The following is a 24,130-nucleotide window of genomic DNA, read 5'->3' on the forward strand; positions in this document are numbered from 1 at the left end:
CAGGCTTAGAAACAACTCTTGAACAAGGGCACCCACTCAGCAATGAAATGTAAATTACTGAAGTGTGCTAAAACCTGGACCTGCTACTGCTAATGAGCACATTAAAGCAAAAAGCTCAGTAGATACTACTGCAACCTTTTTATTTAACCCTGTGTGTACTGAAAGCTGTAATTTAGCATCAATTAAAGTTCTCATCTCTAAATAGTGAGATGCTATTCAGTAGGTGTGTGTGCCCTACACAGTTCCAATGTAAAAATCAAGATGGATAAATATGTAAAATGCCTGCTCAGAAATATGTATATACTGATCACAGCTTTATTTTTAATCTAAGTTTCAAACTTGTCTTGTAAAGACAAGGAGCACAAAATTGATTTTCAAAACTACTTAAGCACCTATTCTTAAGATTTCTGTCAAATAGTGTGATAACTGTAAATAAGTCAATACCTTTAGATGCTTACTTTTTCCCCCCTCTTATTTCCTACATCCTACTTCCAAAGTATCAACCGTTTGAATATGCCTCCACTTCGAGCTGGGAAGACACTCTCCTACTTGCTTCCACCACAATTACACATATTAGCTCAAAGACTCTTAATGGGGTAGCTACGTGGTTTTGCTTTTTAAACAAATGAATCATTCTTACAGAATAGCCCTATGAAGTTATATGCACATGTAGTCATTCCAGTACATCTAAGGATGAGTTGGGATTGTTCAGACAACCCATTACTCAGTTATCAGTGCTACTGATCGTTGTCATTCATTCTGAAGCGGAAACAGAACATGTAAGCTTCGTCTATTTGCACAACAAGTAAAGCAATCCTTCAAACAAAATTAATGAAAACGAAAAGGCAAATGCATTCATAATAGAGAGCACTATTAAAGCAATTTAAAGTTCCAGAGAATTATTTTAAAGACTTATAAATTAAACCACTAAACACTATTACGCATATGGAAGTTACTTGTTAAATTCTTAGTCCTTCCTGAGTCATCATGGCTTTCATAATGGCTACAGGTTCATCAACAGACCAGGTAAGTTACAGTCGAATTGCTTTCTCTTGGTGTGTGTGTTTGATTTTTATTTATTTATTTATTAGCATCTTTCCTCTGAAGAAAGACAACTGGTACTGTTATACCTGGCAAAAAGAAGGCTTGGAGATTGAGAGGGCCTGAGGGATACTTCAGATACCTCAGGGACGACCATAAAGAGGATGGAAGCAGACTTCTCAGTGGTACCCAGTGTCAGGGCAAGAGGCAATGCAATCTTGCTGTGCAAGACTACTGAACATAGACCATCCTTTGTTACAGTGTAAAGTAGCTCTTAATATGAAGGCAGAAAACAGAAGTGGTTATTAATAAGAAAGCACTGCTTTCATTGAATTCTAAGCTACAGAAGTGGTAAGGCAATGGGATTCTTATTCAAAATACAGTCAAGAGTTGATGTGTCAAGTCCAATCTAACTCCACTGGTAGCAATTGGACAGCTAATACTGATTTAGAAACAGGAGGAGCAGACCCATAACACATTATCAAGGTTGCCATACCAACTCACATCAATTATACTAAAACAGGACAAATGAACAAATCACCATACAACAAAACAGACAAAATTTGTCATAATCAGACAAGCTTGTCTGCAACACTGCAAATCAATAGCAGAATAAAAATGCAAGAAGTGGAAAGAAAATGTTACCTACATAAAAGAAGAAGCAAGTGTAATGCTTTGAAGCCTTCTGTTATTGCAATGAGAAAAAAGTAATATAGGCCTATACAGCTATGTATAGTGGAAAAAAAAGCATCTTTTATTCTCATAAGCAGATTTCAAAACATTTGAAGAAAGATGATTGAACCAAGCATTTTAGAAGCCTGGTAATCAGAGCTACTGCAATGATACTGCACGTCAGGGCAATGATTCTTTCTTATTTACAAATCCATTCATCTACAAAACCACACACCTTAGTAAGTGCACTGTTGAAAGTACTGCTGTTGAAATACATCTCATGTGAAATATTAAACGGCTTATGATAGTCTAGATATTCAAAAATCACTAATGTTTCTTAATCACATGCACAGCCCTAAATCGTTTCGGAAGTCATGCAGGATCATAGTTCCTGGATCAACAGTATCACTAGCAGTATCTGGCCATTTGAAAAAGGCTTTGTATTTATGTCTTATGTACACATTTTAATAGGAATAAAACAAGTTGAAGGTTTGAGACTAAGCTTTTTTAAATAAAAAAAAAAAGACTGCTTTGGCTTGAAAATACCATAGGACAGAATAAGTAACCCACATTAATAGGTCTGTCCAAAAGATGTAACCTCTGAAATGAGATTGCTTCATATCAGGCTTCCAAATCTGCTTTATTTTTTTTTTTTTTTACCATCACTGTCAGAAAGCACAAGTAAAGCCAACCACTTACACTGACTACTTCTTTGGCAGTTTGTGTGGGAACAGCACATGAATCGCACCCAATGCTTCCCAGAACTATAATGTACAGTGAATCCTAATAAAGTAACCTCACAATTTTACTTACAAATAATAAAGCCATAAGCTAGCATTTAAAGGCCTGCTGTCACTATGAATTCACATTTTAAAATGTGGTAATCCTACAACTAACTCAATTGGGCTATGGGTCCACCTGAACAAAGTTCCTTACAGGTTAGACATGCATCTCCTTACAGAAGATGATACACTTCATTCTTTGTTTTACCTTTTTCATCTCAAGCCTACAACCATTTTCAAACACAATCACTTCTATGTGTATTGCTTGCCAATTTCAGATAACACACTGACTTTTTTTTAATTCCACCAAGAATGTTAATCTAGCTTCAAAGGTAAAGGAAACTAGTGCTGGGTGCTTTGTTCTCCCCTTAGTCCTGCCAAATTGTAGTTGCTAAAAAGGACACAAAAGACTTGTAGAAAAAGGTTTCGCTAGGTATTCCAGAAAGATCCGTATCTCATTCCAAAATTGAATACTTCTGCTCCACTGCACATATGGCCATTGGTACAGAGGGGAGGGTTGGCAGAACATAGTCTGCAATTTCTTTGCTTAAAGAAAATGCCAGACAGCATTATCAAGAATGCGCTCAAAAGAAGAATAGTACAGGTAAAAAGTTACAAATATAAATGTTAAGAATTAAAGTTACTTTATACACAGATTGCATAGGCTCTAGGGAGAAACATCGCAATGCATCATTTGTGAAGGCAAGAACTCTATCTCATGTACAAAAGTATATATACACACTGACTTAAATCCTGCAAACTGGCATTTTTCCATACTATACTTTGCAAGGGAATAGTGTTCATTTAGTCCATTTTTCTTTCTGTCCATACCACCACCTTGTGACTTCCCAAGGGACTTCTGCAACAGTTGGGAGAAGTTCATTTCTGTTTTTCTTTAATTAAAAAGCTAAAAATCCATCCCGTTATCAACAACTGCAACACTGAGTTGTCATGCATCATGATTTAGGCTTCTAACCATTGCCATGAAGCAGAAATACATAAATTTCTGATACAGAGGTAAGACTCCTGCTTGATGCTAACATCAGACAGAACATGAGATACACTTAAACTGGATGAATGCCTGGGCCAATCCAGTCTCACATTCATTTTTTGTCACTTGTTTATCCCCCCTGCTCCCTTCTTTACCCAGGCAGGAAAGGGAAGAGTCACAGGGACTATGGGCCAGTACCCAAGTATTCAACATTCACATAAAGAGATGGCTCAGTATGCCCACTCCCTCACTGCACCCCCCAGCTGCTCTGTACAGTCAAAGGAAAGGAAAACAGCAATTTCAGATGACTGTATCATCCAACAGTAGGCTAACCAAAAGGCTTATCTTTAGACTCAAGGTTTTCTCCTCCCCAGATTTCAAAGGCCTGCTGCAAACAATAGCCTTCTCAGAAAAAGTCTGCATTAATTTTGTATAAAGGGAAACATGAAGCAAGCTAACCTAAACCTAAATACAGAGGTCACTAGCAAATTCTTCTATGATATGACAGAACAAAATGTCCTCTCAAAAGAGAGATTAAAAATACGAACTGCCAACATATGCAACAGGTTGATTGCACCTTTAGGTTTATAGAATTATAGAATCACAAGGTTGGAAAGGACCTATAAGATCATCCAGTCCAACCATCCTCCCATTATCCTTGCTACCACAAGTGCTAAACCACATCTCGCAGCTCCTCATCCAGGCACCTCTTGAACGCTGCCAGGGACGGTGACTCCACCACCTCCCTGGGCAGCCATTGCAGTGCCTGACCACTCTTTGAGAGAAAAAGTTCTTATGTCCAACCTAAACCTCCTCTGGTACAACTTGTGGCCATTTCCTCAGGTCCTGTTTGTTGCCTGGGAGAAGAGGCCAAACCCCTCCTCATCACAACCTCCCCTCAGGAAGTTGTACAGTGCAATGAGGTCTCCCTTAGAACTCAGTAATATGCAATTACTCCATGAAGAAAAATACTGCTTACATTCATATAAAGTTGTATGCATAAACTACAAGTAACAGCTTGTAAACTGGACTTCAGATCCTTTATACGTAAATCACTTTTTTAGAGCATCTCAAAGGCTGAGTTGCATAGCTCACATTTATTACGATTAGAATATTAGTTAATATTCTAAGAAGCTACATCCACTTGCCTAGAAACACACTTTGATCTTCTACGTAACAAACGTACTCCAAATATCTGCTCTTTATCTTAGGAAGTTTTCAAAAGAATTACATTGAAATAGCAATTTTCAAGAAACTGACCTTCCATTTTTACAAAATCATTAGCTGACTTCATTTATATAAATACAGTGAATCCCCTTCTGTAGCATAACAGCAACCACAACAGACACATCTGAAGAGGTGATGCACCATCTTTTTTATTGGACTACTATGACAAATATGCCAGGTGTCACGTAATCATCTTATAGATCATTTGTTTTTGAGCCAATGAATTATTCACTTGAAATCCTCAACATGTTTGTTTTCTCCCATTCTAAAAGTAACAAAACTGAGTATAGAGAAGAAAAATAAAGAATGGCGATTTTCAATACTCTGAATGCATCAATCCAATCCTTTACAAGGACTATCTAAAGCTGAGCACTTATTCCGTGAACCATTTGTGCAGTAAGGAACAAAAATACACGCTTTTTTCAAATCATGCACAGTACGATTACATCTGAACTGACCCTCCTTGTGTTAATTGAAGACAAAGCTTCACTCGAGCTCATTACCACTCTTACAGACAGAAGGGTGAGTTTAAAACATTTACCCTTTTTCTCCACTGCCAAATCTAGGTAGCCTTGTTTTACAAGTACGGATATGCACCTAGGAAATAAACACAGGTTTCACAAGTCCATCATTACTTTCAGCAAAAAAATAACAAATACCATGGATGCAAATCAAGGCATGGGGAGAAAAAAATGGAACAAAAACACATCCTTGCCAACTTCACAACAGTTTTGTAACATTTATTATAGGCTTTAATGAAGAAGAGAAACAGCAGGCAAGTTTTTTTCCTGAATATGTTAATCAAGTTGTCTGAAAAAAATAGAAGTAGTCTTCAGTGATAAAAAGACAGATCGTTTTCCCAATTCCCACTAGGGGTTTGATACTGTAGAGTAACTGACATGAAGGGAAGCATGGTTATGACTTAATTGAGACTTAAAGTCCTGTGTTTGAGAAAGCAAAGCAGAATTTGTTTTATTCTATTTTATGTACCAGACCACACCAAGTTTGTGAAATGATTTAGAATGCAATACAATAATACAATACAGTAATACTTTTCAGTATTAGTGGTCCCTCACTGCAAGACATTGAGGCCCTGGAGCGGGTTCAAAGAAGGACAACAAAGCTGGTAATGAGTCTGGAGCACAGGGCTTATGAGGAGCAGCTGAAGGAGCTGGGATTGTTGGGTCTGGAAAGAGGAGGCTCAGGGGAGACCTCATTGCACTCTATAACTACCTGAAGGGAGGTTGTAGTGAGCTGGGAGTTGGCCTCTTCTCTCGTGTCATTAGTGATAGGACCAGAGAGAATGGCTTCAAGCTGCAACAGGGGAGATTTAGGCTGGACATTAGGAAATACTACTTCTCTGAAAGAGTGGTCAGGCACTGGAATGGGCTGCTCAGGGCGGTGCTGGTGGAGTCACTAACCCTGGAGGTGTTCAAGGAATGTTTGGATTTTGTGTTGAGGGATATGGCTTAGTGAGTACTATTAGTGATGGGTGGATGGTTGGCCTGGATGATCTTGTAGGTCTTTTCCAACCTTGATGATTCCATGATTCTGTGAAGCTACCTTGAGACTGTAGCAATCCAAATTTGAAAGTGTTTCTAGTGAATTCCTAAAATAATGTGGTCAGTATTGAAGCATTTGAGTGAAAAGATGAGACGGAAGGGGAAGAGGATCTATAGGAATGTTTGATCTTCCTTCATTTCTACTTAATCTTGCAAAAAAAAAAAAATCGTTCCAGACTGTCATGTCAACAATACTATAATTTACATAACTAAATAACCAGATTCCTAGGAAGTGTGCCCAGTTTGGAGTAATAACTATCACATTCCAAAGTATGGCAGCAAAAATATACCACAAAATAGCATGATCTAGCACTTCTGTTCCTCTCTCCCCAAGGAACTGCGAAGTAAAGCCAGTCACCATTCTGGTACAACCCAGTAGGAATACTGCTATCAATTTAACCCGGAATCCTCCCCTTAAAGAAGAGGGTCTGGTACATTGCATAGTACGGAGAAAAAAAACTGTTAAACTATATGAAAATACATGGAAAACATTATCCTAGATTTGGTAAAACTTACAAATGCCAAGTGTTTTACATTCCTTTCAAGTTTAACAGAACTCTAGCACCACACAGTAACCAGAAGGACACAGACTCTATATTGTTTTTTCTTGTTTGCTTGTTCTAAAGAGGCACGGTCAATAAGAAACAAAATAATTACACATTTAATTCCCAAATAGCTTATTTGGTGAATTGATGATATTATCTAACGCTCCAGAACCAACTAAATTATAACAGTCTGTACTACAAATAGAACTTGAACTGAAAGTAATACAGTCAAGGAAAACACAGAAGTTACTTCACAAATGCTAAGAACAGAAAAGATCTCACAGAAGCTTTACAGAAGCAAATTCTTCATCTACGTTTCTACCCTGAGTTATAAAAAGTAGAAATTATTCTTAAAAATAGTAACCAATTTCTCTTACTGCCTCTTAAAAAAAGAAAATGATTGGGTGAGCTTGGGGGAAAAAAAAAAAAAAAAAAAACAGTAAGAGGGCCATATATCAGTTTCTGTGGTATGTAAAAATCCCACTGAAGTAAGGAGATTATGAATAAAAAAGATTATAAATTCAAATGTGAAGGGAAAACAGCACCTTCTTGAAGTACCTCCTCATTTCTTCCAGAAGACGCAGTTCTACAATACACGACTTCCAGCACAGAAGCTAGTTTTTAAACAGCCCCATCCCCATCTTCAAAGTGCATTTCAGCACCTTTTCAGGGCTACTGATACAGCTGTTCACCAGCTGTGCATGGAGTCACCAAAACAATCACTTAGAAATAAATACTTTTAACCTAGATCATTTCAGTGACTCAGTTTTACAGAGAAGGCACAAGCATCACAGACAAAAAGCAAATACACTGAGGCTCCTATGTCCTTGGTGCAGCTCTTACAAACAGGCACAGGTTGCAACTGGACCCATAAAATACAAAAAAAAAAAAAAAAACACATGCAGAGAAGGCATATAAAGTACCCTGCCTTCATGCATCCTTAAAATCTGCCTTAAATTAGTACCTTGAAGTGAATACATGCAACCCAGTGCACCCTTCACATCCAAGCAAGGAAAGATAACTTACCAAACGCCTGGCAAATTCTTTGTTTTCTGAAAGAAATCCATATCCCGGGTGTACCTTCAAAAACAAAGCAAAGAAGTTTTCAAGCTTACTGACCTCAGAAGCCAGACACCAAGTTTACCACCGCCTTCTAGATACCAGTAAGGTGACACTGAGCACCAAGCATTTCAATTAGTTCAAATGGCTGATTTAGCTGTCTTGAGTCCTATACAAACCCACTGCTTGAGCAGCATTTTCTGAAACAAATATTCCCTACTTGACTACAGAGAAATATGCCCTTTTCAGAGACACTAACATACTCACTTCAGACTTTCCCTCTTTCTTACTCCTTTTTGCTACATTCACATCTCTGCAGACTTTTGTATCAATACTCATACATACTCTTCTCAATAACTCTACAAAGTACTCTTCATTTTAAATACTTTATAGCTTTGATCACAACAGTGGTTCTAAGGTCCACAGCCATAAGTCTCCTACCTCTAGTCATCCTTGCTGGAGGACAGTATTTACTGTATCATTAGTGTAAGTGATGCATCCTTAAATGCCTGATTTGTTATTCATACCCAAATATACACCTTATACTGTGCTGGTGAAGTTCTCTTTTTTGCAACTCACAAGATTCTTGATCCAATATACTCCAACAGATAAAGTTAAGAATATGTTACTACCCTCTTTTAAAGAGAATAAGCAACATACTACTTTCAGAAACTTGAAGGACATAAAGTTGCTTTCTTTACAGGGAAGTTTTGGGGCCCTGAAAGCATCACACCAAACACATCACACTGAAGGAAACTACAACGCCGCTCCAAACCATTCCACAGTAATCAGTGTTGCTCAAACACAGCCATCAAATTTCACTTTGAAAATGCTGTTTACAGTAGCTCTGAATAATACATTTGCTTCATTGACATTACAAAGAACATTAGATTTGTTAACATGACCACACATTCGTTTTTCCAACCGATCCCCATAAAGCTTTGAATCTCAGGCCAATTTGGAGGGAGAAAAGCAGAACAGCTTACATGAGTAAACATGGGCTGATGTGCATTCTGTAAACATCCTGAAACAAGTAATTGCAGAATGCACCTTCTTGCAAATAAGACACATATAATTCAAAAACTGCTTCAAACCATGTTTAAGCAAAAGCCTTCTTTGGACACACTTTGTAAAACGTTCAAAAAGCCATTATGGCATCTAAAGGGTTAGTGCTCAAAACTAATTGGGATTTTTTTTTTTCCCCCAGCAAATTTGGAAATGAACTGAAGCTGCTCCCTGGTGTGAAAGCTGAATCCAGCAGCCACCTGCAGGATCAGCGACCAGTGCTGCCAGATGCTACAAAGCCTTTGATTTCCAGTAGCGATTTCGGACACATTTAACATGAACTAACTGGAATCGCATATTCAATCACTCCCCCCCACACACACACGTTAAAAAAAATACAAACTCTGGCTTTTCTGCTTTCTATATGTGAAACAGCTGCAGCAGATAGACTCATTCAGACTCACAGCTTGGGCCCTGGTTTTCTTAATGACTTCCATGATGGCATCCATGTTGAGGTAGCTTTTGCTAGTGGGAGCTGGGCCAACACAGACAGCTTCATCCGCCATTTTCACGTGAACCTAAGGGGGGGAATATTCCATATTAACAGATGCTCCCACCAAAAATAATTACCGACATCCTGAAACATGCACACAAATTTTATTGTTTCGAAGATAATTTACATACCATAACCACTCTAAAACATACACCGAAATCACCAACATTGACATACAAGAACTCATGCAATAACATTAAATCTCATTTAACTCCCACCTGAAGTGTCATTGCCAAGATTTCTTATTCCAATGTATTATTTTGAATTTGGTTAAATCAAATCACGGCAAATTAATTTCAGCTTCCTATACTGATAATCTATATGTAAATTCAGACTAAAAACTACTTTGTTACATGTAACCAGGATAGTCTAATATCTTAATAACAAACATTCATGACCAGTTCTAAGCAGGCTCCCCAGGAAGTTGGGGATAATTAGAGTGAATTGAATGAAGGGATGCAGCGAGTGTCCCTGCACAGCATCAGGTCAGCACCATGCACAAATTAAAGCCTATGACTAAAGAGTTCAATATCACTACACGTGAACCAGAAAATCTTGAGAATTATTTAAGCAGGCTCATGTTTGATTCCTGATTCATTGTATCCTAATTTATATGCATTTGTCAAACATTTTTACAGTCAAATCTAAACCATACAAAAAGTAGCGATAAACAGTTTACCAGAAACAATAAAATAGCTGGTTTTGAACAAACCAGAACTCATTCACACACTTTGGGAATAAAAAGAAGTTACAACATTTTTAGATTGCTCTTCAACATGTTTTACTATATTTTCCTTATAAATTAAGACGCACACAGACCCACAAAAAAAAAAAAAAAAAAAAATCAGTTTCTCATTTTGTTTTCCTTTTATAAGCTCTCGTCCAGTCTGTGTTTAAAGGAAACATGCCACTGTTTAACCTGTATAAGATTTATATAGCTATAGGTTAGTAAGACTTGGCACTATACAGTTTGGCATTTCAACACTTATCAATTTTAAAACTGTTATTTTATGAATATTTTCTATCATCTTCAGTGCACTAGAATATATAGAAAATGTTGTTTCATGAAGTGAATCTTAACATACGACATGCAAAAATTTTTTCTTTGCTAACAGCAATTTTACTCACAAGTAGCACAGAGATTGTCAGTGTAATATGTTAAGGTTGGAAGTATTGCAGTCCCTACACACTATTCATTCATTCAGAAAAAAGTCAAAGCCAGAAAAAAAAGGTACCTAGAAACTGCCTTGCAGTAGTCAAGCAATTTCTCATTTTGCTATTCAAAATAAGTGTTCAGGTAATGCGTAAGAAAAACAACATCTATTTAGTCACCTGTGAACATTCAGCATTAGTCTTTGTTTTTATAGAGCTTTTCTGTACTTTGCAGAAAGTTACCCCAACACCAGAAAGAAATACTAACTTGCCACCAAATTCCTAGCACTCTCCTGGGAGTAGCTCTTAAATAGATATGCAAATATGCAGACAATTCAGCAGCTCCAAGTGCACAAAACCACCTGGAATCTCCATATATTTCACATTTTAGTTGTTATAGCTTCTTTAAAGAGATAATGGTTTCATTTTCTTAGTATAGCATTCACTTCACATTATAAACAAAGCAGAACCAAAAACCCTACCCACTAGCACAGACAATCATGTGGCAGGGTTTTAATGCTTTATAATAAAACACCTCGACAAAGTTAATTTAACATTTGATTAAATGATAGCAGAATTAACCCTATCTGCTACCCTTCCTGGAGTATTAAGTACAAGAAACAGCATTGCCCTTGAATCAATCAAATAAATGTATCCAAGTTTTTTAGTTATTCAGTATGTTTTAGACAAGCATACTTAAGCATGGGTGTTTTACAGGACCAAAAGCTTCCTTACTAAGGGACTAAACTATGACAACTAGCTATTTTTAAGCATATAGAGAAGAAGCCCACGCCCTCCCCCCAACAGTCCTATAGCACCAGAAGTCCATAGCAGATATTGTAAAAACCACTGATTTACAACAGTTAAGAACAGCTGTGTGTGCTTTCCCTCCGCCATTTTCTTCCCTTCAAGTGTTTTGCTACTTCTCCCCATGCTCCTCTTCCTCTGGAGTCTATTTCTCCTTACATTACCACAAGATTTTAGCATCTTCTCTAGTTCACTGTTGAATTATCCTTGCAGGTACCCTAACAACCACACGTACGTAATAAAACTGTAGCCATATTACAACCACTTCATCTTCTCCAGCATTACAAGTTTGAAAATGAATGATTTCAAACAAGTCACACAATCCTATGTATTCAGAACTTGTACCCAGCTTATGACAACTAACAATTTAGAAGAAAAATTTTTCACTTTTCTGTTTTAGTTTTCAAAAATAATATTAACAAGACAGAGAAGCCAGTTCCAGGAGGTTTATGAAGAAACAATTCCTTCATAAATATTAGAACTGGCCATGCAATCTCAAGCATGATGGATGGATACCAGCAAAGGGTGGAAAAGCACACAAGCCTAAAAGTACTAAACATTTTTACTGTAATTTTTTTTTTTTAATATTGGTCTACCTGTGCCTCAAAAGATATGTTTCAAACAACTACAAGGACCTGTTACATTACTCAACACAAATTTGCTAAAAGCATGACTTAGTCATGTAGAGAGCAGTTTAATTGCTGTAGAAGTTTTAGATTTGAAATATTAAATGAGGACTAATTACACTGCAATAATTACACAAATAAGACAAAAGGTTTACCAAAACCTATTGACTCGTGATTTGTTACATCTTTAAATCTAAATCCTAACCTGTAATGAGCACCTAACCACTGCACTGAAGCCTCCTCAACTCTTCTATGACAAACGTGCCTCAATAGTCTCGATTTAACAAGGAATCCAAGAGTACTCATTAGAAAGAATACTCTTCAGTAGCACAATTACTTTTAAACAAAGGTTCATCAATATGACAAAAATACAACAACTGGCCACAGTTTGAAATGCAGCAGTGACTTTAGTGCACGATTCATGACCACACAGCAAAACAAGAACTCAAGTTCAACAATCCTCTTCAATAAGCTACACCAAAACAGCCACTTATTTCCTGAGCAAGTTCAGGTAAGGCACCTAAACTACCAATCCTACTGTGTTTCTTTGTGTCTGTAGGAAATAGGTACTTAAATAGTCTGTCAGGGTGATTATCCAGCCATTTTAATCCATCCAGGACTGGTTCCAAGCACTGTTCCAGGCAGCATCAGCTCTCAAGGTGTCAATTACAATGGAGTGCCAACAGCAGCCAGCAGTAGGCTCTAGCTATTTTGTTTCAGTGTAACAGCAGGACTGATAAACCAGAAACAGTATGCGGGTTTTGGTGTTATATCATACCCCACAACCCAAAACATGGGATATAAACACCAAAGTACCAATACTTTGCAGGAGATTACCCAATTAAGAAGGACTGTACTAAACTAGAGCTAGTCAGTATCCGAATTACTGAAACTGCTAGCACTCCTTTACTTGTGGAGGATGGCACATGTATGCATTTGACAGTAGCACATTCTTTTGCCCAGGTGTACTCTGAAAAGTAGTGAAGCACCCTTCCCATGAAATCTGTATCTCAAATAGTCATTTAGAGAGAAAAAGTAATAGTTGAGTAGCTAAAATACACACAGCACTCCTAGAGATGTTGTTTAATGCAGTAGAATTAAAGTAACCTTTGCCAACAGTCATCCAGTTGCTTCAGATTGTTAGCTAAAACTTATACTACATGCAAGTACACATGCTCCCAGCCTTTACAACAATAAAAGGTATTTTGGTATGGAAATAGAAGTATGTACATATGAACAACACAACACTAAGGCAAAGCACTGAAAAAAAATGAAAGATACTAGGAAAATTTACAGATTCTTAGCATTGTAACTATTCAGGAACTCCAGAGTTTGTTACTTTCTTAAGGATATGATTCATGAAGAAAGTTCTTTGTACCCATCTCACCCGCTTGCTTTATAATCATGTCGTCTACTAATTGCAAGAAACAAAGCTGATTTTCACGTGAGCCAGTAGAAGAGCAAAGATATCCACACGTGTTTCCTAACAAAGTGCTTGATACCGCCTGCACAGTTTTCACAGATATTTTATACACTTCATCAGTTTGATATTTACTGTGTGACAGATGCCATTTACTCCAGTGTAAATGCCTAATTAACACGTACACACAGACACACACACACACACACACTCTCCCTCCTTCATTACTAAGAAAGACTGTCCAGGACTTCACGATAGCCCAGTTTTTCAGGATAGGTCACCCTATGCAACCCCAGGCCTCAACACAAGTTGATAATTCATACAGCAGGGAGTTTTATTAAGTTACAAGATGCATTTTCCCCAATTCTTCTGCACTTTTCCACAGTAAATAGACAGGAAATTGTTATACACGCATATATACAATGCTAACCAAATCTAAGAAGCAATTAAAGAAAAAAGAATTAATGTTTGCTACATTAGTTAAGACTGCATTGTTTAGGCAAATAAATCTAATCAAACAATCCTTTCAAAGCTCAAATCAATATCACACGTTGCAACAATTACAGTTGGTATAAATAAACTCAATTGACCCAAATTGCATAACACCACTGAGCAAGACAAACCACAATTAGCTCAACCCGTAAGATAGGGCTAATGAGTAAATCCTTTGTATGGGTAGCAAAAAATAAAACGAATAAAAGCAATAATCCCAAATCTTGCCAATCGTAATACCAAAAGAGACAAAAAATAAAAACCTTGTGGCACTGAACAGTTAAAAACCAAAAAGAAGCAAAGAAAGGTTCCAATTCACTGCTCTGTCAAAAATACACAGCTTTTAGACCCGTCTTTAACAGCTTCACACAAAAACAAACGTCAAGAATACAACAAATCTGTGCACACAGCAAGCATGTCGTACTTGCAGTCCTCCAAGTGCTATTGCAAAGAAATACTGCCACACAATTATGGCATTTAACCCTAAAATGAAATAATGAAAACATTTCTAATTGCACAAAGAGCAGAACTGTGAAAGCCATACATCACACAAATGTCACATTTTCCACATTTATTTTAACTCAGCATTTCAAAAAAACTGTACAAAAAATTACACAAAAAACAGCCCACAGTCAGTGTAAGCAGATCCTTCTGCAAGACTGCCTGTTGGTTTGCAGGTTTTGTTGTTTGGTTGGTTTTTTGTTTAGTTGTTTGTTGGTTTGTGGTTTTTTTTTTTTTTAATTGATAGTCCACAACCACACCTATGTGACACTTCAGTGACCCGAGTTGAACTCAACTGCCCTCCAAAGAAGAGACACCAATGAGGCAAGGAATGCTTAATTCTTAATTAAGACTAAAAGTACGCACTTTTAAAGTCAAAAAGATCCCCATTTGTTCAGTCTTACTCATAAGTGTGATTTATAACCTTAGAAGAAGAAAATAATCTTGAATCCTGAAATTCTCTCTTCCGTGAGCAGAGTTCTGGAACTTTACTGTCCATACGCACACTTCTCAGAGATGCCATCACAAGGAACAGGTTCCCCATTGCATATAGAGGCCTGATGACCAGGACTACAAATAATAGACCACACAACGCTATTATGAAATAGATGCTTCAAAACTGAGTTCTCCTGTTGGGACTAGCAAGAAAATGCCTTACAACCTGAAGTTATTACTGATAGAAATCAAGAGGAGAATGACTTTGGCTCCTAAGTCATCTCCTACACACTCATTTTATGATAGATAACTACCCAGTAAAACATGCTTCTAGAAAACTGGTGAGAAAGAAGGCTTCTTCATAAGCATTTTATTGCAAATGGTTATTTGAGTTTCACCCTCCAAAGGAGTAAAGACTAGGAACTAGTACCTCAGTGTGCTTCAAATAAATCTTAAGACTATAGAACTGAAGCTGAGCCAGATCCAAGCAGCTGAATGTACTTAAGTTGATCAAAAGATGACATCTTTTTGCAAGGCATTGAAAATTGAAGATGTTTCTTTCCATAGCATGTTTTTCTGGAACTTCTCTAGGAAAGCTCATCTCTACAGACTTCTATTCAGAAGAAATGTTTTTTAAGCAAGCCTTCTTCTGTCTACCAAGTCTATCTGCAAATAACCACCAAGCATAAATATTTTTCTACAAGAAGCTTTTCTTGTTGAGGAAAATACGCTTAAAGCTTTAGAAACCCACCATGGTAGACTACAACTCTTGTTTTTAATACCCTATCATAGTAATTTGCTTGCCACTGAAATTTTAGCAAAATGAAGCCGTTGATTATATCACAGCTTCCACATGTTTTAGTCAACATCAAGCAGACATACAGGATTTAGAAAAAGTAATTTAAGTTGAATCAGACCAAACAACATGTAGTATGTTTTAGCAGCATGATTCCATCTAGGATTTTCAGCTTAGAGTTGTCCTTCAGAGACAAGAATACAGAACACTGCCATTCAGACGAGGCCCCTGTCGATTGCCCAAATTTGCCGACCTGCAAAGATGGACTGCAGAAGTTGCTTCCAGAATCTAAGGACAGTAATCAAGTGAGGGATCCCTGAAACCAGTCCTAGGGTCAATGTAACAGCTAATAAAAACAGCAAGGTGAAATTCACAGCTACATGGCATTTCAACTACCCAACAGTTCTTAAAAGCAACATGACAGCAAAGTACAAACGTTAGTGCCAATCAAGGCAACTCTGGAACACTATTTGGAGTACTAAATAATCAGAAGTGCAAAACACAGACCCTATAGTAAATAAAGCCCTTCACAATGTGGACTACGTTCTGGCTTAAGATGAACCATATATTGAAATAGGAATGAAGTTTCATGGAAAGCCTCACTTTCTGAAAATATAAGTTGCCATTCAAAGCATGATCCCAACCAGCTCCCCTTCCCATTCAGCTCTAGCAATCCAACACTGCCAATAGATCAACTGCCTGTCAGTTCACCTGTCAATCTTGAGCTCTCCAGCAGAGAAATACTCTAAGTGGAAGAGAAATTAACCTTTTGTCAGATCAGCAAGTTAAACCACCTTGCAGCTACGGATAATCGGTCCTTTTGGAAATACTTTGGATGCAGAGAACTTAAAACATAGTATAAAACCAGACCTGAAGTGTCAAATAATTCTTAGAATACCACCCCAAGTAATATGTCAGAGATGAACAGAGTACTTCAGGAATCTTGGAACTTTCAATAAGGACTTTCTAAAATACAAAGTGTTCTCCTCATACCTACGCAGTGTTTACTTCCATGTATACAGTAAAAGCAATAGAGCAGAAGCAGAGCATTTTTTATTTCAACAAAATCCACTATTGTGAATATTCATAATTACTTCTTAAAAATTAAGTTTCATTACTTCTTCAATAGAATTAGAGAAAAACATTACTTTTCTGACACTGTTAAAATTACTCCTTACATTCTGGGACAACTTGGAAGAAGTTAATCAATGGAAAACCTGTTCAGAGTTTTCTACTCTCAAATCTTATTTTGGAAGAACACAAGGCAGCTTTGAGAATCCAAAATACAGGTGTCAAGATGAATAATAATAAAAGCTGAGTCATGGAGAAAAACTAGAAAGCATGCTTTCTCTACTGTTACAGAAAACAGTAAGCCATAAATCCCATGAAATCTGCTTGTTAAGTAACTTTTTTTTTAAAGGTAGGTCTATTCTGAAAAGTATTTTAGCAAGCTATCATCTTTGCCAATTCCCAAAGTGTAATCCATGTGAACTGTTTGACAGGCACTTGCGCCTGTTAGACACAGCAAGAGAACACAGAGCACTTTGTTATAAAACCATCGCCCACCACAAACTCATAGCCTTCACTTCAGTTAAAAGGCCTACCAACAAAGCCTGTCAGTGTTTGCATCTCTGTATTCAAAGAAAGCTTAAGCAAATTTTGCACAGGAATATGAAAGATCACTCTTTCATATTCCTGTGCAAAATTTGCTTAAGTCAAGTTGACCTCCCTGAAGTCAAGTACACAAGTATTACACAGGAAAAACATTTTGTAAGGGAGGATCAAAACAGAGCAAGCAGAGCTCAGGACCTCAAAATGAAAACAGAAACAAAAAAGAAACAAGTCAGCAGAATTAAGTTACAGCATGAGGAGTTCCAGAGTTGACTGCTAGATACAGCACAAAAATATTTTTTGTTGCATGGAAATTTCTGAAAAGGAGTAAAAGTAGTTACTTTCCCATTTAATCTGACAGCATAACATTTGCAGATGGGCATCTACCTCCATTCATAAGATGACTGTACTAACCTCTATTCCATCCTATGTTTATGCTCCACCATGCTGAATGTAGTACCCATATATCAAGTCAGTAAGGAAGTGAATAGCAGCACACTTCAAGAAGCGTTGGTGGTTTATAGATAGTGCACAAAACCAGTTGGCCTATCAACGTCATAAAGACTGTGCACAACCTAACATAAGGGCAGGAATGGGCAAAATCTGTATAGCCTGAGTAGTTTTCACACAACTAATGCCAGCACTGGGCAAGCCAGGAGTGCTGATGTCAGACTTCATGTGGTTTGACATGGACCATCTGACAGAAGATCTCTCGTCTAAAAACGGTTTACTGTACTGAGGAAATAGGTCTTGATACATTAAGAGAGCACTATTCACAAGCCACTATAATGCTAACCCCTAAAATGAGGGTAAGCATTGCTCCTGAAAACAGAATTAAAAACTAGAAGGGAAAGCTAAAGGGAAGTATCACTATTAGACTGATTTAATCAAAGTATCACATACTTGCAACCTGTACGCAAACTAACACATTTCTCTATATAATAGTCCTATATAATAATTATTTTATATAATAGCTTAATAAATGTCATTCTAGGTAATACAGTTGGTTAATGTTAAATATACTTAGTGTGGTTAAAGAGAGATTGAGTTACACAGACAACACCTACATAAAACCAAAGGAAAGGAGTAGCCAGTCTCTGTACAGTGACAGCTGTATTTTTAAGTTGTAAACATTTGTTCTTCACTTAGAATATAAGTCCAACAGAAAGGCTCAAGCATGTATACAGTCTTATGACACTGGAGTAAATTTTTACATAAATTCCTATCATTAAAAAGCCTGGAATTAAGAAAATCAATCCAAGTTGCATGGAATCTACATAGCACAACAGCACACACACAAACACTTCTATCTAAATCCTCTTTCCTGTTAGCATTTTTTCTCCCTCCAACCTGCTAAATAAAGTCGTATTTCCTGCTGACAGCAAATGATTGGTTTACCTATAACTCCAGGGGGTTTAACTATCAGTCCTTTAAGAAGCTTTGACAGTTTAACCTGCTGAGCTCACAGCACCCAAGGGAGGGCCTGACTTGCAGTTTTACTTCTGATGCTGCTGACCACTAATACTGACTCCACAGATAATGGATTTCAATAACCACCTCCTACAGGTTAACACTTTGGGTACTTGCCATGATACTGCTTTAATTAAGTTAATACATGAAGGTCACAGTTTGTTAGGAAGTTTTATTAAATTTGACAGTGCTGACAATAGCAGGAAAAGTGCAGATGCTCACCTGGCCAGCAGCTCTGGGATGAGTTTGCCTACAGATGTAATCCAGTTGGTCTGCAGGTTTACGCACTTTTTTTGTTAACCGAGTTTATCAGTTTCAACCCCACTAAAAACAGATTTTCTTTCCAGCATAACCAATTATTTCCTGACAGATATGAAATGGATGCTTCTATCTATGCTGAGTTTACCTGGAATGCAAACTTGCTTTACAATTTATGGTTAGGTTCTGCTTGTTTGTTTCTTTGCAAGGCTTGAATCATCCTGATGGTGAAAAGCAATTAGTATTTACATGTTTTTAAAGCCAATTGCTAACATTTACAGATCCAAGAGTGAAATTAGTTTTTAATTACGTAACAGTTTCTAAAACATCTAACCAGATGTTTTTAATGTCTTAAGAAATAATTCTGAAAGCACATGCTTAAGAAAATACAAAAAAAAAAAAGGAACGGAGAGACATTTCAATGCATTTTTCAGACTAAGTACTCACTTCAACACAACATTCTAGAACATCAACTTCAAAAATATGAGGAAAAGGTGATTTTTCTGTAGGTAAGAAATTGTATTTACTTTACTGGCGTAGACATTTATTTGTTAGATTTTATTCTTTCCCCCATTAAAGTACACAACCTGACAGACACTCTGCAGAGTAATAATGAAGCAGCATGGGAGCCATTTAATGCATTTCTTGATTAACTCATTGCCTGTCCAGTTCTCATACAGACGTGCTCACATGTCATAATCGTCATAACTCCCATCATCCCTACAGTTAACACACAAGCTCCTTGATTAGCGCACAACTCCCAGACGAGCCACGCTAATGCTAAATAATTCCCTTCAGTCTCCTGCAACCATACCGCAGGCTCTCCAATTAGATATAATGTCTCTGATGAGCCATATTAATACGGACAAATTCCTGCCAGGGATTCTAGCCCCCTCACTTTCACCAAATAAGAGGCAGAAAAAGAACTTAAACTGAAATAAAGGGAAGAAAGCTACATACATAAAGCTAGCCTAAAGAGCAGTTAAAAAAGGTTTAATTACAAAGCTTTGCCCACTGCCATAGGTATGTTATTCTTGGAAGTATCTAAGGGACGGGCATATTGACAACTACAACAGCATTAATAAATATCAGTAAGCAAATTAGCTTTCTAATCATTGAAAAGTGTGTGAAGCAGATAGGTTTTCAATCATTTAATTAAAATTTGCAGTAAGTAATCATGTGATAAAGCTAACTATGCAGAGACCTTCAGAACACTTGCTGTTGGTTATGCTTGGTATAGGAAAAGAACTACATTCTCCTCAACCCATGCATTAAGCACCTCTTAGAATATGAATGCAGCTGTACACACCTACACCATAAGGGTTGCTTTCTTTTTAAAAATTCAAAAACATTTCAGCTATGATCCACACAGCGTTCTCAAACCGTGCATCATGAAACAGCATCAGGAACCTGCAGCAGCATCACAAATTACATTACAAAGTCCACATCCTGAGATACTTAGGTTTGTACAAGCAATTGCAAAATACTTTCAGAATATGAAAGAGTTGATCATGGATCAACAATATGAAAACCTCATTATGGTTAATTTTCCCCTCTTTCCTCCTATTTAAAGAGAACATCACAGAAAAACCCAACCTTCCCAATCTTAACATCATTGTCATTATTACCTAGAAATTCACTATCTAGATTTTATGCAAGTCACAAGGAGATCCTGGTTTTTAGATCAGGAGAGTGTGATGTCCTCAGCACTAGAGCTGACCCTCTCACTAAGAGAGATATCAGCAAAGGACACGTAAATAGACTGTTGCAGAAGTATCCTTCAGTAGTTTTAAATACTGCTTGCAACTGCACAAACAAATTGTCAAATATTCAAATAGCCCCCATGAAATTTTGATAAGCTCTTCCCCAAGGTCCTTGCACCTTCATTCTTACACTAATGCATTTCATCTTCATTTACCTGATCATTAGCTTCCAGTTTGTTCAGCTGGAAACCAACACACACTAATTACTTTGACATCACAAAGTCCTATCTGTCTTCACCACCTCCCCAGACAGCAGGGAGAAATTATCAAGGGTAGGCATGATAATATCCTGATAAATGATGATTCACATCACCTCACTGTCAATCATCCAGAAGTGCTCACAGAAGATACCACTCAATCTCATTATTGAATCCTAGGGCTGAGAGTACAATACACACCAGGAGTCGTATTTCAAACAGCAGGCCACCTGAGTAAGATACAGCTCTGGGATTTTCATGAATTTTGCTGGCTCTTTGCTTCAACACAGTAAATGTCATATAGTAAAATATATGAATACATGTATATATGATGGCAGAAAAGGACACGCTTAAAGCAAAACTGTTCATCTTGAGGAGTCAAGAGAAAATAAATTAGGTCATTTGGTGGGCAAGAAAAAATCCAGTAAGTTTCATTAATTTAAAAAAAAAAAATGAATAAACCTATAAAGCTTGAGTTCATTTTCAATTTTAAAGGATACTCCTTTCTGAAACAATGTAAATGCATTCAGAGCTTTGAAAGAAGTAACACTAGCTTTGAAACTCATGGCCATAGGCAAAGCTTGTTTTTTGCTGTAACAGAAAGCAGGTGTTCATAGACACAACTTCCCTGCTTAAGTAGTCAATCAGAAAAGAAAATCTATTTGGTAAGAGCGGCTTTCTCAGAATAGGTAGCCTTCTTTCCCAGTTCTAAATTACTATCATAATTCCTCCAGCTTTCTAAGTCTTATCAGAAACATAAATTGAGCAACTAGGAGGGAACAACTACTCCAAAGTTTGTAGCACTTTCCACTTCCATGCCCAAATTCAGACACTGACTGTCAGTAAACTTGCAGACTGACACATCATACAGCGAACAATATGATGGACCAGAGACCCACCCAGCCACTCACAGATGCGCAGAATGGCTTGCATTGAAAGCATCCTTAATGATCATCTAGTTCAACTCCCCACCATCAGCAGAGACACCTCCCACCAGCTCAAGCTGCCTAGAGTCCCCACCCAACTTGGCCTTGAACACTTCTAGGGACAGGGCCACCCACAGCTTCTTTGGACAACCTGTGCCAGTGCCTCACCACCCTCTGAGTGAAGAATTTCTAATACAGAGTCAAAAAACTCAGTCAAAACTAAGGAAACTGAGAAAGCTATATACAGAAACGAACAACAAAGAAGAGGAATGGGAAAATAAAGTACAAAAATAAGTGTTCTAACATCCCATTTTATTCTTCTGACTGAAGACAATTCAACAGACAAGGCAAGTCAGAGGCACAGAGCTCTCTTCCAAGCACTGATGATACAAGCATCTACCCCAGGTACCTTGGTACAACCAGCAACCAACTGTCCATTCAAGTTTCTCACTCAAGTTTCCTCACCCCTCTGACACAACTTGGACCTGAAAGTTTAAATACTGCATTTGTGGGCAACAAAATACAATAAAGAACCATAGAGCACATCAAGTTGGGTGAAATTATGAGCAAAATGGATTTTTTTCCCCCATCTGAATGCAACCTCAGTGGTTTTCTTCCTAGATTTTGAGACAGGCCACTAGATGGGGACAACACTAATACTACTGGCTTGGTTTACTGAAATAGAATTCCTAAGAAAGAAAATCAGACCAGCAAGTTTTAGAACAGCTGCTCATTAATAAACTTCCTATGAAAGTGTGTTAGTCTTCACTTTAGCTTAAGAACAGAAACAGCCTCATTCACCCCAAACTTAGTACAGTTATTTCTTAAAGAACATACAGTTTTACTACTTGCCCCTTGACACAAGGCCACTGTTGACTTAACTGCTTGAAATTGTAAAATTCAAAGAAGAAATCTGATTTTGTGGAAAGAATATTGGTGCAAAGAATACATGGGCATGCCTGCCTGCCAAAGTGAATTTAGAATGCTAGTTAATGAGTCAGCTTTACCCACAGAAATCTGTGGAGGGCAGAAAACTGAAACAGTGATTGTACGCTTTAGTTCAGCTGGTGGAAATTGGTGATGTTCTAGTAGATGAGAACTACATTTAAAAGGCATATCTTCAAATCAAAAACTTTGTTTAAATTTCCACATTAGGGCTATGATGATTACTTTATAAAAATCTTTTAATACAGCCATGTCACTTATTCATGTTGTGCCTAATTTTAAAAAATGAACTTACAGAACTCACACAAAGAACACATTCTTGTTTTTGTTGGCTAACTTGTAAAAGAAAATTATCTGCAAAAAGGATTCATATGGAAGCAAGTTGTAGAATTTGGGGAAAGCACTTGCTGAAGCCATTAAAGTAAGGCCACCTATTAAAAAATACCTTTCTCTGTTAAGTTACTGAAGTTAACTTGTGGGAGAATGATGATATTTCCTCTATGGAAAAGAAAAAAATAGATAGGAAACTGCTGTCAACAAGCATCAGTTCCACAGAGCTTACAGCTTACAAGTTCATCTGTCAATCTCGAGCTCTCAAGACACTGGGGAAAAAAAAAAAACCACAGAACAACACTTGAAGCTTAATTTAACCCATATTCAAGGCTGACTGTAAAAAATTCTTCAGAACATTCAGCAAGTAGAAACAAAATACAAGTTACACTTTACTGTAACTGCATCATAAGACAAAATAGGATTCAACATTAAAATTCAAGTTATTACCTTTAAAAATATTTGTAGAGCTATAAATCTCCCCCACATTACATACATACACATATACATAAAGGGAAGTGACATTTAAAGCTACAGTCCAACTAAATATAACTAAAGCGTTTTTGTTTTTGTTTTTAAAGAGTAGAAGCTAGGACTGATTAAAGATATCCTTTTGTATCTGTAAATTACAGGAAATACAGCAGCAGAATCCATATTCATACTGTAGTCTTGTAAATAAGACTTCAAATTCAGCACTTAATTACAGGATAAATATAGGTTGAAATATTAAGTGTCACAGGTGGCATTAGAAAAACAGATTCACAGATTCACAAACTAAAAGAATGGAGACTTCACAGTGGCTTCCATGATTCTAACAAAAAAATTTAACATTTCACAAAGTACACAAAGAGCACAAACAAAACAAACAAATTCTCAGGTGATGTATTTATGTGAATTGAAAATGGAGTCACAAATTTTAAAAGAAATCATTATTATGGTATAAGTCTTAAAACATCTTCTCAAA

At 37.1% G+C, this 24,130-nt stretch overlaps 1 protein-coding gene across 1 annotated transcript in view; it reads right to left on the reverse strand.

Moving 5' to 3' along the window:
* Window positions 1-24,130, reverse strand: part of PCCA (propionyl-CoA carboxylase subunit alpha) — a 265,701-nt gene that overhangs the window by 218,068 nt on the left and 23,503 nt on the right. The window contains exons 5-6 of the mRNA XM_048933195.1: window positions 9,349-9,462; window positions 7,847-7,900 (exon numbers count right to left, since the gene is read on the reverse strand). Coding sequence (XP_048789152.1) covers window positions 7,847-7,900; window positions 9,349-9,462 — 168 coding nt within the window. The remainder of the gene's footprint in view (window positions 1-7,846; window positions 7,901-9,348; window positions 9,463-24,130) is intronic.

The sequence above is a fragment of the Lagopus muta genome, chromosome 1 (genome assembly GCF_023343835.1).
Source record: "Lagopus muta isolate bLagMut1 chromosome 1, bLagMut1 primary, whole genome shotgun sequence".
NCBI lineage: Eukaryota > Metazoa > Chordata > Aves > Galliformes > Phasianidae > Lagopus > Lagopus muta.